Source organism: Martes martes (assembly GCF_963455335.1).
Source record: "Martes martes genome assembly, chromosome: 1".
NCBI classification, from domain to species: domain Eukaryota; kingdom Metazoa; phylum Chordata; class Mammalia; order Carnivora; family Mustelidae; genus Martes; species Martes martes.
Window position 1 is genome coordinate 212745410 of NC_137888.1, and position 14609 is coordinate 212760018.

The 14609-nt window shown below is 52.7% G+C and overlaps 1 protein-coding gene across 1 annotated transcript in view; it reads left to right on the top strand.

The window, feature by feature from the left end:
• Positions 1-14030, top strand: part of C3 (complement C3) — a 33826-nt gene extending 19796 nt beyond the window's left edge. Inside the window, exons 24-41 of the mRNA XM_080798730.1 lie at positions 83-286; positions 991-1066; positions 1342-1501; positions 2363-2461; positions 5375-5531; positions 7012-7175; positions 7969-8127; positions 8275-8334; positions 8457-8547; positions 8670-8721; positions 10170-10257; positions 10359-10448; positions 12417-12522; positions 12857-12946; positions 13107-13187; positions 13443-13526; positions 13622-13757; positions 13849-14030. Coding sequence (XP_080654856.1) covers positions 83-286; positions 991-1066; positions 1342-1501; positions 2363-2461; positions 5375-5531; positions 7012-7175; positions 7969-8127; positions 8275-8334; positions 8457-8547; positions 8670-8721; positions 10170-10257; positions 10359-10448; positions 12417-12522; positions 12857-12946; positions 13107-13187; positions 13443-13526; positions 13622-13757; positions 13849-13990 — 2039 coding nt within the window. The 3' untranslated portion in view covers positions 13991-14030. The remainder of the gene's footprint in view (positions 1-82; positions 287-990; positions 1067-1341; positions 1502-2362; positions 2462-5374; positions 5532-7011; positions 7176-7968; positions 8128-8274; positions 8335-8456; positions 8548-8669; positions 8722-10169; positions 10258-10358; positions 10449-12416; positions 12523-12856; positions 12947-13106; positions 13188-13442; positions 13527-13621; positions 13758-13848) is intronic.
• Positions 14031-14609: the final 579 nt, after the last annotated feature.

Sequence of the window (14609 nt, forward strand, 5' to 3'; positions counted from 1 at the left end):
AGCCTGGGATCACTGGTCACAGCCCTAACCCTCCTCACCCCACCCCACGGTGCTTGAGCGCGGTCCTCCCGCCCGGCTGCAGGGACCCCGGTGGCTCAGATGGCAGAGGACGCCATCGACGGGGACCGTCTGAAGCACCTCATCGTGACCCCGTCGGGCTGCGGGGAGCAAAACATGATCGGCATGACGCCTACCGTCATCGCGGTGCATTACCTGGACCAGACGGAGCAGTGGGAGAAGTTCGGCCTGGAGAAGCGGCAGGACTCCTTGGAGATCATCAAGAAGGGTGAGCCCGCGGGGCGCCTGGGTGGCTCAGTGGGTTAAGCCTCTGCCTTCAGCTCAGGTCATGATCCCCGTCCTGGGATGGAGCCCCGAATGGGGCTCTCTGCTCAGTGAGGAGCCTGCTTCCCCCTCTCTCTCTCTGTCTGTCTCTCTGCCTCCTCGTGATCTCTCTGTCAAATATATAAATAAAAATCTTAAAAAAAAAAAAAAGAAAGAAAGAAAAGAAGAAGGGTGAGCTGACGTTGGAGACCTGCCCCCCCCTTAGCCCCCTTCCCAAGATGTATCCTCCCTGAGACCCTGCCCCCCATCAAGGCCCCGCCCCTCTCGAAGCCCCTCTCCGATCTGAACCCCTTCTTCTCAAAGACCTCCCAGTGGACCTTTCCCCTCTCTGAGACCCTGGGCCCCCCTGAGCCCTAGGGAGCTCCCTCTCTCACTGAAGCCCCTTCTCCCTGAACCCCCTTGAGACCCTCTCCTCTGAGAACTGCCTCCTCCTTTTCTCTCTGATCGCAGCACCCTCTGAGTCCCTTCGCCTTTTAGAAGATCCTCTGCCTTCCCGCCAGACTTCCCTGCTCCTGGCTGAGCCCTCTCTTTCCCCTCGGATCCCCTATCCCCTGAGCCCCTCCGCTTGCTGACACACCCATGCCAGGCACCGCCTCCACGCAGCCCCTGCTCCTAGGGTGACGCCTCTCGCCTCTCGCTTCCCCGCAGGGTACACCCAGCAGCTGGCCTTCAGACAAGGCAACTCGGCCTTCGCGGCCTTCAAGGACCGGGCGTCCAGCACCTGGCAAGTCATCCTTGTACCCCACAGAGCGGGGTGGCCTGGGGTGGTCCCGGGGAGCCTCGTCCACACAGCCCTGTGCCCAGCTCTAGAGCTTCGGCCCACAGAGGCGAGTGGCCTGCGGTCATCAAGCGCCTCCCGCAGCTAGGCTGGGTCTGTACTTAGAGGGGGGAAGCGGGGCCAGCCCGGCCAGGCCCTGCCCCTCTCTGCTCACTGGTGTGCTGAAATGGCAGTCTCCGGATCCCGGAGGCGATTGACTCACGCTCTGTGCCCGCGCTCAGGTTGACAGCCTACGTGGTCAAGGTCTTCTCTTTGGCCACCAACCTCATCGCCATCGATGCCCAGGTCCTCTGTGGGGCAGTCAAATGGCTGATCATGGAGAAGCAGAAGCCCGACGGGATCTTCAACGAGGATGGGCCAGTGATTCACCAAGAGATGATTGTAAGAGGCAGGAGTTCAGGGCAGGCTGGGGAAGGGGCACCCAGGAGTCCCAGGATAGACAGGAGAAAACACTACCCCTTGGCCTGGAGTGTCACTCTTCCAGCGCAAAGACCAGAGACCTTCAGAGTCCGGGGCAGAACCAAAGTCCTTCTCCCTTTGCTCTGCCAGCAGCAGTAGCATCGCCCGCAAACTTGTTAGTAATGCATGTCCTCAGGCTGGACCCTAGGTGCATGGAATCAGAAAGTCTAGGGAGAGGGCCTAGGAATCAGTGTCTACAAACCCTACCCCACCCCACCTGCATGATGCTGATGCAGGCATAAGTTAGAGAATCACTGCCTTAGCCTGAACTTTCAGGTGTCCAATCTCACAGCTGTCCTCCTAGCCCCATCCATACCCCATCTGTACTGCTGGGATCCTTGCTCTCTCCTGCCACGGGGCCTTTGCACATGCTGTTCCCACTGCCTGGCATGCTAACTCCATCATCCCCCAGCAACAACTTTCCTGATCTCCCCAGCTGGGTCGCACTCCCATTGTCCACTCTCAGTCCCACACCCACTTCTCCTGCACAGCACTCATCAGTCTGTAATGATATATCGATGGTGAACTGGTTGGTTCGTGTCTGTCTCCCCTACCATACGGAAAGCTCCATGAGGGTTGGGCCCGTGTCTGGTTCTTTCCCACCATCTTATTCACAGCACCAGCGACATTGGCTGAATGAATGAACACTAAAGAGAGTGGCCTCCTAAGGAGACGCTGAGGAGAGGCTCAGCTCTGCCTCGACCTACCGACCCGGCAAGGGGATTGGTCACCAAATGGGAACACACTGGTGACCCTATCCTTGTTTCCTGCTTCCTATTCTAGGGTGGCTTCCGGGATTCTAAGGAGAAGGAGGTGTCCCTCACAGCCTTTGTCCTCATTGCACTGAAAGAGGCTGAAGATATTTGCGAAGGACAGGTCAATGTAAGTGTCTGCCATCCTCCCCTCCCCTCCCGAGGGCACATCCACCTCGGAGGTGAGGTGTTACATTTGGGTGATTCTCCGTCCTCCCCAGTGCAATAACAACCACCGCAGCGGCCATAATAATACCCAACATTTGGGGGTAATTAACTAGGACGCTCATCTAAGATCTGCCCATGGTTAAGTCCTGTAATCCTTGTAAGACCCCCAAGAGGTAAGCTACTCTTCTCATCCCCAGTTTACAGAAGAGAAAACTGAGACACGAAGAGATCAAAGAGCAGGTCCTTTCTCCCCGCTTGACCGTTGTCAGAGAGTTTTCACCAATGTCAACAAAAGCCCCCCTCGGCCTACTTGCCGCATCAGTCCTGCCTGATCAGTGCCTTGTGTCCCTGCTGCTTTCCTAAAGAAAACTCACAACGGAGAGCTAAGAAAGCATCAAGACTATTCTCTTAGTCTGAGAGACCTTTTTTTGGAAATTTTCTTTTCCTTTCTATTTTTTTTTTTTTAAAGATTTATGTATTTACTTGAGAGAGAGAACATGGGGGAGAGAGGGTGAGGGAGAGAACCTCAAGCAGGCCCCCTGCTGAGCACAGAGCCCCTGTGCAAGGTTCCATCTCAGGACCCTGAGATCTGACCTGAGCCGAAATTCAGAGTCAGGTGTTTGACTGAGCTATCCAGGTGCCTGTCTTTTAGGAAATTTTCAAAGGAACCGTGACCCTAAAAGGGAAATGATTAAAAATGTTGTTTTACGGCTATTTCCTTTTCCTCTGGTTTTGGCTTTGAAGCGGAGAGACTTAGAAAGATGGGCTTCTGAGAGTCTCTGTCATTGCTCTGTTTGCTTTGTCCTGGGGTTCTCAGAGTGGCACGTTTGACCTTTAGCTCACCAAGTCCAGAAGCCCGGGATCTCACGTCAGCCGGCTGCTTCTCCCCTAGGGGGAACCCAGAAAAGAGTTGGAGCCGGGGTGGGAGGTGGGATGATCTTTAGTGCCCCAGAGAAACCCAGGCCCTTCTGGGCCCAATAATTCCTTCATCTCGGCCACCCACCCAGCCTGGCAGAAGGTGGCTGGCTGCCTTCTTTGGGGGATAGCCTAACCAAGGCTATCAGATCCCCGGGGGAATGGTTCTTTTTTTTTTTTTTTTTAAGAGTTTATTTATTTAGTTAATAGAGAGAGTGAGCACAAGTAGGGGGAGCAGCAGGCAGAGGGAGAGGGAGAAGCAGGCTCCCTGCCGAGCAGGGAGTCCCATGGGGGACTCGATTCCAGGACTCTGGGGTCATGACCTGAGCCAGAAGGCAGACGCTTAACGACTGAGCCCCCCAGGAGCCCCTCAGGGACTGGTTCTGATTGGCTCTGTCATGCTCATGTGATCACAACTGGGCCAATCAGCTGAGGCCAGGAGTTGGTCTTCCTGGCAAATATGGCCGCTTCCATTGTGGCATGTGAATGGAAGAAAAGTTCCTACAAAAGTCAGAAGTAGATGAAGGAGAGGTAGCTGGGCAGGCGAAGGGGTTAGTTTCCACTACGACACAGCAATATGTGGCCTCCCTGCTCGGCGGGAGCCTGCTTCTCCCACTCCCACTCCCTCTGCTCCTGGGCTCTCTCTTTCTCTCTCGCTCACTCTCTCAAATAAATAAATATAATCTTTTAAAAAATTAAATCATAGAAGTTTACATTTAAGTAAATTAGACGACGCATTAAACATTAGAAAACAGGTTTAAAAAAACCACTCAAAACGCATCACTTCCCAATTATTCCCTTTCATCATTATCCTTGGTACATCTATCCATCTCGAGGTTCTTTGCACATGTATATGGTGGAAATCCTATCAAACGCTGTGCTTCTGCCCACCTCTTCCCAACTCTGCGTTCACTGCCTCCACGTCCGTAGTTTGAAATGGGCCACGGTTGTATTTACACCATGAAAATCCGCAAACACTACAGATCGAGTCTTCCTCTACCCCTCCTCTCTCTGGGTCTCAGTATTCTCATCTGTGCAGTGGGAATGATGATAAAAACAGACTGGCATACATTTGTGACCACGTGGATGGAACTAGAGGGTATTATGCTTAGCGAAATAAGCCGATCAGAGAAAGACAGTTATCATATGATCTCCCTGATATGAGGAAGTTGAGAGGCAACGTGGGGGGGGGTTGGGGGAGAGGAAAGGAATAAATGAAACAAGATGGGATCGGGAGGGAGACAAACCATAAGAGACTCTTAATCTCACAAAACAAACTGAGGGTGGTGGGGGTGGGGGTGGGGGTAGGGAGAGGGTGGTGGGGTTATGGACATCAGGGAAGGTATGTGCTATGGTGAGTGCTGTGAAGTGTGTAAACCTGGCGCTTCACAAACCTGTACCCCTGGGGCTAATAATACATTATGTGTTAATTTAAAAATTTAAAAAAAAATAGACTGGCATGTATAGTAAGTGTTAGCTAGGAAGCTGATGATGAGACAAGAGGCACTCCCAGCAGGATGCTGAATCATTCACACTAGCCCACAAGCGTCTATCTGAGACATCTCTTCTCCACTCCATGTTCAGGCACGTCATGGTGGTAGCTTGAAACTGACCATAGTGGGAGTATTTCCCTTAGAGTAACTGGAGATCTGTAAACTAGCCACCCTCCTCCCCTACCCCCAAACACACACTGGAGGCCTTAAACAGCTACCAGGACACCGCTGGTTATATAAACTGTCCCCGGCACCTCTTAGGTATTCAACAACGAGGCAGCTCATGGTGACTAAAACGTCTGGAAGAGCCGGTGGGGGTGTGGGAGAGGGAAGATCGATCCAAGACAGATGTGTCCCAAGGACAGAAACCATCCTGGTTCCCAAGAAGTGGTGCCTTTGTGATCCTTGCCGGCTCTCCGTGGCAGGAATGTCCACCTGACCAAAGTACTCAATCGTCTTCCTTATAGAGCCTGCCGGGCAGCATCCATAAGGCAGGACAGTACCTTGAAGCCCACTACGAGAACCTGCAGGGATCCTATTCCGTGGCCATTGCTGGCTATGCCCTTGCCCAGATAGGCAAGCTGGAGGGAGACCTCCTCCGAAAATTCCTGAGGACAGCCAAAGGTGAGGGGCAGCCAAAGGTGAGGAATGCGTGGCTGGGGCTGGGGGCGGCCATCTTGAACGGGCATGCGGGGTTGTGCCGCGATGGGCAGCTTCAAGGGGAGCTGGAGTGGATGGTGCTAAGCCATGCTGGGTGGATGGCTCCGAGGTGTGCAGAGTTCTCATTGTAAGCTCCACGAGAAGGTCCATGGCCTCCTTCATTCAACAAGTGTGTATTGAGCACTTGCTATGAGCAAGGATGTGGGCTCTGACATCAGACAGACCCCAATTCAGATCCCACTCTGCCGTGTTCTCACTGTGTGACTTTGTACAAGTCACTGAACCTCTCTGGTCCTCATCTTAAGATGATATTTACATCATAGGTGGTTGTGAGGATTGAACAAGTAATGCAGGTAGAAGGTCTAGCACCCCGTAAGGGCTCTATCACTCCTGTTGTCCTAACATTAACATTATCTCAAGGGTCTTTGGGATTAGACAAGAAAATGCCATAGGCAAGTTAGCACAGTTCCTGGCACCTAGGGAGCACTTAATCATTGGTTCCAGTAATGATCTGTACCAGGTTTGCCCTGATTGATGGAACATACGTCAAGAAACATGATGTAACATGTACCGAAGTGGTTTAACACAATAGAAGTTTGTTGTTCGGGGATGGATCTTCTCCGTACACTAATGCCCAGATCCCAGCCTCTATCTCTTCATGGCTCTGCCACTCCAGGTCCTTGGAATCCACCCCATCCAAGTAGAAGGGGAAAGAGTCGGAAGGATTATGCAAAGGACGTAGACCAGGCATGGAAGGGGTCCCTGTCACTGCCAGTGCCCATTCCGTTGTCCAGAGCTCCATCATGTGGACACGTGGACACACCTGCCTGCAAGGATATGTGGGAGATGTAGTCCAACTCTGTGTCCAGGAAGAGGAGGGAACGGTTCTTAATAACAATCTCTGCCATAACTACTTTCTTAGGCACCTGGGACATCATAGTGAATACAGCATAGCCCCTGCCATCATGGCCCCACACTCCAGTTGAGGAAAGAAGTGAGTTAATAGATTGCAATGGAGCATGATAATGCTGGAACAAGAGAGTGCAGGATGTTTTGAGAGACAGAAGGAAGGACAGGGGTCTGTCACCCAGTCTTGGGGTACCACTGAAGTCAAACTGTGCAGGATGGGATTAACAGGAGTTAAGTGGAGAAAAAGTTCTCCAAGTAGAGGGAACAGAATATCGAAAGACTCAGAGGGAATAATGAGCATGGACGGTTTAGGGAATCTCCTGTAGCTCAGTGGGGGTACAGTTGAGAATTCAAGTGCAAGAGTAAAGGTTAATGAGAGAAGAGAGTGAGGCAGGAGCCAGCAGGTTGAGGGCCTTGCATATAAGGATGCTTGAACACCAAGAAGTCTAGGGGTCGTCTTCTTCTGAGCTTTCTCTGAGCCATCTCCAGGTTGGACAGAGCAGTGAGCATGGGGCGGTGGGGGTTCTCTCCACAGACAGGGAACGCTGGGAGGAGCCTAACCAGAAGCTCTATAGTGTGGAAGCCACATCCTACGCTCTCCTGGCCCTGCTGCTGCTCAAAGACTTTGACTCTGCACCTCCTGTCGTGCGCTGGCTCAATGAGCAGAGATACTACGGAGGTGGCTATGGCTCCACCCAGGCAAGTGACCCCATATCCCCCAGGCACCTGCATGCCTACTTCCTCTGGCCTCCCACTGGCCTCCAAGAGAAGACACTGAGACTGAGGGGAAGTTCTTCTTTCCCACAAGCAAGAGGGGCTGGAGTGGATTTGAGAGATCAGGCTTTTTCAGTTGTGAACCCACCTGTGGGATCTAGACTACATTCTGAATGCCCCAAGCTGTGTTCTGAGCCTCCAGGTATCTAGACCAGGTTTTCAGCTCCACCCGACTCCATGTTAGCTCCTCTTCCTGTGGGTTCTAGACCAGGTCCTAAGCTCCACCAGACTCCCAGCCTTTCTCTCCCTGGTGGGTTCTAGGCCATGGTTTCAAAAACCTCAGACTCCAGTTTGACCCCCTTTCTTTCTGGCAAGCTGTCAGTCATACTCTCAGTATCCCTTTTGGATTCTAGATCATATGGTCAATGACCCCAGGCTTCAACTTGATTCTTTTTTCACAACTGGGTGCTAAGCACATTTTCATTTGGCTCCAAACTCTTACCTTAGACTCTCCTCTGGATGAGTCTGGGCCACATTCTCGGTATTGCTACAGCCTCAGTCTTATGCCTGCAATTTCTGGTGAATTCAAGACTTGTTGTCAGTGTCTCCAAGTTCTGGTCTAAGCCTCTGTCCCTTGGAGAATCTGGAGCATGTCCTCAGTGTCTAACAACCCCCAGTCTCATCCTTACCCTCTCTGGGGGTGGGGGTGGCATCCTAGGCTACGGTCTTAGTGCCCCCTCCCTCTGATCTGAGTCTCTTCCTCTCTCTTGGGTTCTAGGCCACCTTCATGGTATTCCAAGCCTTGGCCCAATACCAGAAGGATGTCCCTCGCCACAAGGACTTGAACCTGGAGGTGTCCATCAAACTGCCCAGCCGAAACAGTGCTATCAAGTACCTCATCGCCTGGGAGTCTGCTAGCCTCCTGCGGTCAGAAGAGGTACAGTGGCCTAGCCAAACCCTCCTTGCTATCACCCTCCACACCAGCCAGGGTTTGCCAGAGGCAGGAGGGAGAGCAGAGGATTACTATACCCAGGGGAAGGCTTCGTTCCCAACATTCTCTCTTCTTTCTCCCTACTCCCTGCAGACCAAGAAAAATGAGAATTTCGAAGTAGTAGCTAAAGGAAAAGGAGAAGGCACCTTGTCGGTAAGACACAGGAACACACATCCACTTGGCCCACCACTTCTCTCAACCCCTCTGCCCCAGAGGGACCCTCTCCTTCTCAACTCAGGTGGGCTGACACTTCATTGCCCTTACTATTCCACCAGGTGGTGACAATGTACTATGCCAAGCTCAAAAGCCAAGTCTCCTGCCAGAACTTTGACCTCAGGGTTAACATCCAACGAGTCCTTGATGATGGTAAAGGGAATAAAGCCCCTACCGGTTATCCTTCCCCTAACCCCATTCTAATGTCTGCCCCCCCCTCCTGAATCGGGACCCAGAGGACCCCCCTCCCATTTTTCTGTCTTCTGTGTTTCTAGGCAAAAAACCTCAGGAGGCCAAGAGCACCATGCGCCTTAACATCTGTACCAGGTAAGTGATGATAGCTCACTGGGGGATTCATCTTGACCATTCCTTTGTCCGTAACAAGACCTCACGTATAATATCTGCGGTACCTAATCCTTTCCAAGAGCGCATTGTGCATCTGGTATTGTGTGAAGTCCCCCGAGGAGGTAGATGCCACGGACACAGTCCTCACTGCACTCAGCAGTCCGAGACTAGCCATGGCCACAGAGGTGAGACGGTGCAAGCAATCCCAACAATCAATGGGGGAAGTTACAGTTGTTCCATGACCTTGAAAGTGTTTTATCACAACATCGAAAACTCTCATATTGCCAGTTATAAAGACACAGAGAAATGAAAATGCCAGTAAGATGAGAATTTGTTTAGGATGCTGTAAATGAAAATATCAGTACATTGAGATGGAAGTGATTTTTTTTTTCTCCTTTGTAAAACACTTATCAAAAGAACTGTGGTTGGAAAGCACCTCCTTCCTCCTCTTTATGTAACTTGGGTTAAAGATAAGCAGGCATCCTTCCTATGAAGTTGTGAATTGTCATATTTCCTTCTGAGTTAGGTCAGCTTCCAACACTTAATCCTTGCCGTGGCCAGTGTCACGAGATACCTAAGAGTTAATGGCTGCGTCTCTGCCAGCGTTGCTTCCTCTGGGACAGCTGCACCTTTGGTCACAGCCGTTCTTCTCACTGGTGTTGATGGGCTCGTCTTCCCCCAGGTTCCTCCCACTGCATAGCCGGCCTCTCAAATGGCAGCAGGGGGACATTCCCGAAGCCTGCTGTTTTTTCTCTAGCTCCGTTGGTGTGCTGTTCAAATTTTACGTCCAGCAGTACCCGTCTTTAACCAGTCTTCATTTCTCTGCCGTGCTTTCATCTTTGTTAGCTAGTTCCCTCTTTCAATGACTCATTTTCCCAAAACGTCAGGTGGGTTGATAAAGAATTAACACAACCACAGGCCTCGCTATCAGTGCACGAACTGACTAATGGCGGCTCAGTGAGTGGGCACCAAGGGACTTTGAAAGAAGTGACATGATTGGTCATTGACTGTGATGTGCATCTGTTATGTGCACAGCGATTGGTGGACTGGAGAGCTAGAAACAAGGTTTGTACTTTATGCAGTTGTGATTACTGTACCCCGGTGTTACTGAGCTAGACCATGGTAACATTTTCTTGTCTTTATTTTCTAGAAGAAGTGAGGCATGGAGAGGGCAAGGGACTCATCAGATGTCATATAGAGCTGGGATTTGAACCCTTGCAATTGGACTCTAGAGCCTGAGCTGTTATTCTCCTTGACCATCATACTGCCTTTCCCTTAGTCCCTTTGGGGAATGTTTCCTAAAATCTAATATTGCTTTGTGCTGCTATGTGGGAACTAGGAACCTCTGATCAGACCCCCCTTGTCCAGGAACTGACCCCCAGGGCTGACCCGTCCCTGGGACCTGACTGTCCTCTCTCTGCCCCAATCAGGTACCTGGGACCAAAGGATGCTGCCATGTCGATCCTGGATATATCCATGATGACTGGCTTTTCTCCTGATATTGATGACCTGAATGATGTATGAAGGGCTTGTGGGTTTGGCGGCTGGGGTCAGTGGGAAGAACTCTGGGGTCTGGAAGAAGACTAAGGAGGATTTTCACAATTCCTACCCTTCCCCAGTTGAGCGGCGGTGTCGAGAAATACTTCTCTAAGTACGAGCTGGACAATAAGCTGTCCAATAAGAACACCCTCATCCTCTACCTGGACAAGGTAAAGCCTCCAATGGGTACCTGACCTCTAGCTGGCTGTCCTTCCTCTGGGTCAGGCCAGGCCCAGGCTAGGAGAGATGGGGTCCCTACTGCTGGGTGGTGGAGAAAGGGGCATGTGGAAAAAGGTGGTCAACCCAGGTCCTTTATAAGCATCCTACCTTCTGACCACTCATGTCCCAACCTCATCTTATGTTTTCTTCCTCCAACTTCTTCCCATGAGAGTCTTAAGCAACCACTGAAAAGAGCCACTTTGGTTTAAAAGATCAAGTGCTCAGTGGTGAACAAGGATTTCCCTTGCCCCCCATTTCCTGGCTTTTCTCTCTCTTCGTCTTAGCTCCCCATCTGACCTCTCACTCTTTTTTATCTCCAACACGACCTGAGCTTCCTCCTCTCCCTTACTTGCGTCTTCCTGCTTTGCTATCCTCGTATTCTCCCTGCTCAGCCCCGATGCCCCTCACCTCATACTAGTCAGCGTAAGTAACACTAGCTACTATAACAAAACTCCCAGGAACATATGGGGATCCCAGACTTGTGTTTCTCACTCTTGCCAAGTCGAGTTGGTGTGGGAGGTTAAGGCAAGAGCCTTCTGTTCCACACAGTCACTCAGGGATCCACATGTCTTCTATCCTGGAGCTCTAATCCCTAGGATCTTAGAGTGGTCTGCTGGACCCATTCTTTCTAGAAGAAAAGAGGATTGTGCATGAGATGGGCATTGACATTTTCTTGTATTTTAATTTTTGTACATTTAAATGTTTATGTAATTTCAACCTTACAGGGAAATGGCAGAGCAACAGAACATAGCTCCACACTTCCACCCAAACTCACTGTTAGCCTTTCCTCCAAATACACCTTTAACACACACAGACATATGTCTACATATTTCTTATTCTCTCTCTCTCTCTTTATCTTTATTTTTTCGGTTTTAGTGAGATGTAACTGACTTGTAACACTGTGTAAGCTTAAGGTGTATAACATAATGAGTCGATGTATACATATATTAGGGAATGATCACCATAATAAAGTTGCTTAACACATCCATTACCTCAGCTAGGTTTTTTGGGTTTTTTTTTTTCATTTATTTATTTGACAGACAGAGATCACAAGTAAGGAGAGAGGCAGGCAGAGAGAGAGGAAGGGAAGCAGGCTCCCTGCTGAGCAGAGAGCCCCATGTGGGACTCGATCCCAGGACCCTGGGATCATGACCTGAGCCGAAGGCAGAGGCTTTAACCCACTGAGCCACCCAGGTGCCCCTCAGCTAGGTTTTTTTAAAAGATTTTATTTTTTTTTATTTATTTGACAGAGAGAGAGAGATCACAAGTAGGCAGAGAAACAGGCAGAGATAGAGGGGGAAGCAGGCTCCCTGCCGAGCAGAGAGCCTGATGCGGGGCTCGATCCAAGGACCCTGGGATCATGACCTGAGCCGAGGCAGAGGCTTAACCCACTGAGCCACCCAGGCGCCCCAAGATTTTATCTATTTATTTGAGAGAGCGAGACAGAGATAGCAAGAGGGAGCACACGTGGGGAGGAGAGGGAGAAGCAGGCTCCCCGCTGAGCTGGGAGCCCAGTGCGGGACTCGAACCCAGGACCCTGAGATCATGACCCAAGCTGAAGGTAGACATTTAACCAACGGAGCCACCCAGGTGTCCCAGCAACTTTTAAATAACTATTCAGTATCGTTAAGCACGGGATGTTTTTATGGACATAGATAGCAGTCCGTTGGCCAGAACTCAATCCCATGGCCACTCTTGTGACGGAAGGAGGCCGACGAGCGCAATCTAGTTGCGAACCTTGGAGAACCAGAACATGAATTATTTGAAGTGCTCGTAAATCTTTTGGCAGAGCTTTCTCTGCTTCCTTCTACCCTCCCCACCCATATCCCACCTTCATCCTTCATTTTCTCCAACCCCCAGTACCCATGCTGGTCTCCCTTCCGTGTCATCACACTGACCGGCCTCCTTCTTCCCCACAGATCCCGCATGCGCATGAGTACTGTGTATCCTTCAGAGTGCACCAGTACTTCAATGTGGGGCTGGTCCAGCCTGGGTCAGTCAGGGTCTACTCCTATTACAACCTGGGTGAGCAGCTGACCTGTGACCTGGGGTTTGAGGGTCCCAGAGATCTGAAAGGTGGGGGGTGCTGAGGGTCCGAGGGTTGGAGACCTACCACCTCCAGGTCCAAGGGTCCTAGGGTTGGGGACCTGCCATCTCCAGGTCTGAGGGTCCTAGGGTTGGGGACCTGCCATCTCCAGGTCTGAGGGTCCTAGGGTTGGGGACCTGCCATCTCCAGGTCTGAGGGTCCTAGGGTTGGGGACCTGCCATCTCCAGGTCTGAGGGACCGGAATCCAAGCCTCCCGGCTCTCTGGGCTGGAGGCCCGAGCCCTCTGACCCTTCCGTACCACTATGCCCACAGATGAGAACTGTGTCCGGTTCTACCACCCGGAGAAAGACGACGGCTTACTGAGCAAACTCTGCCACCAGGACTTGTGTCGCTGTGCTGAGGGTGGGCACAGGGGGGTTGAGAAGGGGTGACCACACCCCCTGGATCCTCCTCCCTTTCGGGGGGTGAGAGGGGGAACGCACCCAGAGGAATGGGTCCAGGAGTGGGGGGTCCTGCATGAGACGTAGGGTATAGCCGTGGCCCCCAATCATCCACCCCGCAGAGAACTGCTTCATGCACCAGGCAGACAAGGTCACTGAGGCATACCGGCTGGACAAGGCCTGCGAGCCGGGCGTGGACTACGGTAAGCGGGTATACGCATGCGTGAGCACGTGTGAGCAGCAGTGTGTGTGGCTGTGGTTGTGCACGGGACTGTAGTCATAGGTGGCTGTGTATAGGATCGTGTGTGGCAGATGGGTTGGGCGGGGGCAGGGACTGTTACAGACGGGTTGTGATCCCGCATGGATCTGCTTGGGTGGGAGTTGGTGGGGAGGCCCTGTGTGCAGGTGCACTTGTGGGTGAGGGTGACCCCCACGCCCCCCCCCCACGCCCCCCGCAGTGTACAAGACCAGGCTCCTCAGGAAGGAGCCCTCGGAAGACTTTGACGACTACATCATGGTCATCGAGCAGGTCATCAAATCAGGTCAGCCCCGCACTCTGCTTTCTGCCGCACGGTCCCACCCCCTCCTCCCAGTTCCCTCTGGCCGCCTTGCTCAGCTCCCACTGCCTGCCCTCCAGGCTCCGATGAGGTGCGGGTTAAGGAAGAACGCAGGTTCATCAGCCACATCAAGTGCAGAGAAGCCTTGAAGCTGAAGGAGGGGAAGCGCTACCTCATGTGGGGCATTTCCTCCGACCTGTGGGGCGAGAAACCCAAGTGAGTGCCAGCCCGGTGCCTACCCAGGGCCGCCCCGCCCTCCCAGCCCCGCCCTGCCCCTGACCTGTCTTGCCTCCTCCTCCCCCACCAGCATCAGCTACATCATCGGCAAAGACACGTGGGTCGAGCTGTGGCCCGAGGCTGAAGAATGCCAGGACGAGGAGAATGAGAAACAGTGCAAAGAGCTGGCCAACTTCACGGAGGACATGATCGTCTACGGCTGTCCCAACTGACCCCTCCCCGCGTCCCCGCAATAAAGCCGCAGTCATCTGCCGCGTGTCTCCCCATGTGGAAAGGTCTTTGACAGGGAAAGAGGCAGCTGTAATCCCCCCCCCCACCAGCAACTCCCCTCGGCTCCATCCTGAAGCCGCACCCGGTTCCTGCCTGCGCTCCCCCTGCAGGGTGCCCTCCCTCCTCCCCCCTGCAGGGTGTCCTCCCTCCTCCCCAGGCAGCCTGCGCCTGCCCACCTGGCCTGCACCTGCAGCTCGCCTGCCCCTCAGCCCAGCCTTCCCACCTGCGTGCTTACCTGCCCCTGCCCGCACCGTCACCTGCGTCACCTGCGTTCCTACCACCGATATTGTCATCTGAACCTTGACCTGCGGTCCCACCTACGCCCCGACTGTATCCACCTACATTCTGGGCACTCCCGCCTGGCCCACGCCGACATCTCCCACCACAGGCTTGCCTGTATCTTTACCGACTCTCTTACCCACACGCTCCTCTGGCTTCCTTTCCACCTGCCTCCCCACCTGCTTCCTCACCTGTTCTCACCTGCAGCTCACGCGCCAACCCCGTTTGCTCCCTCGCCGGCATTCTGTGTGGGGCAGCGGTGCCCAGGAGGGGGCGGTAGGG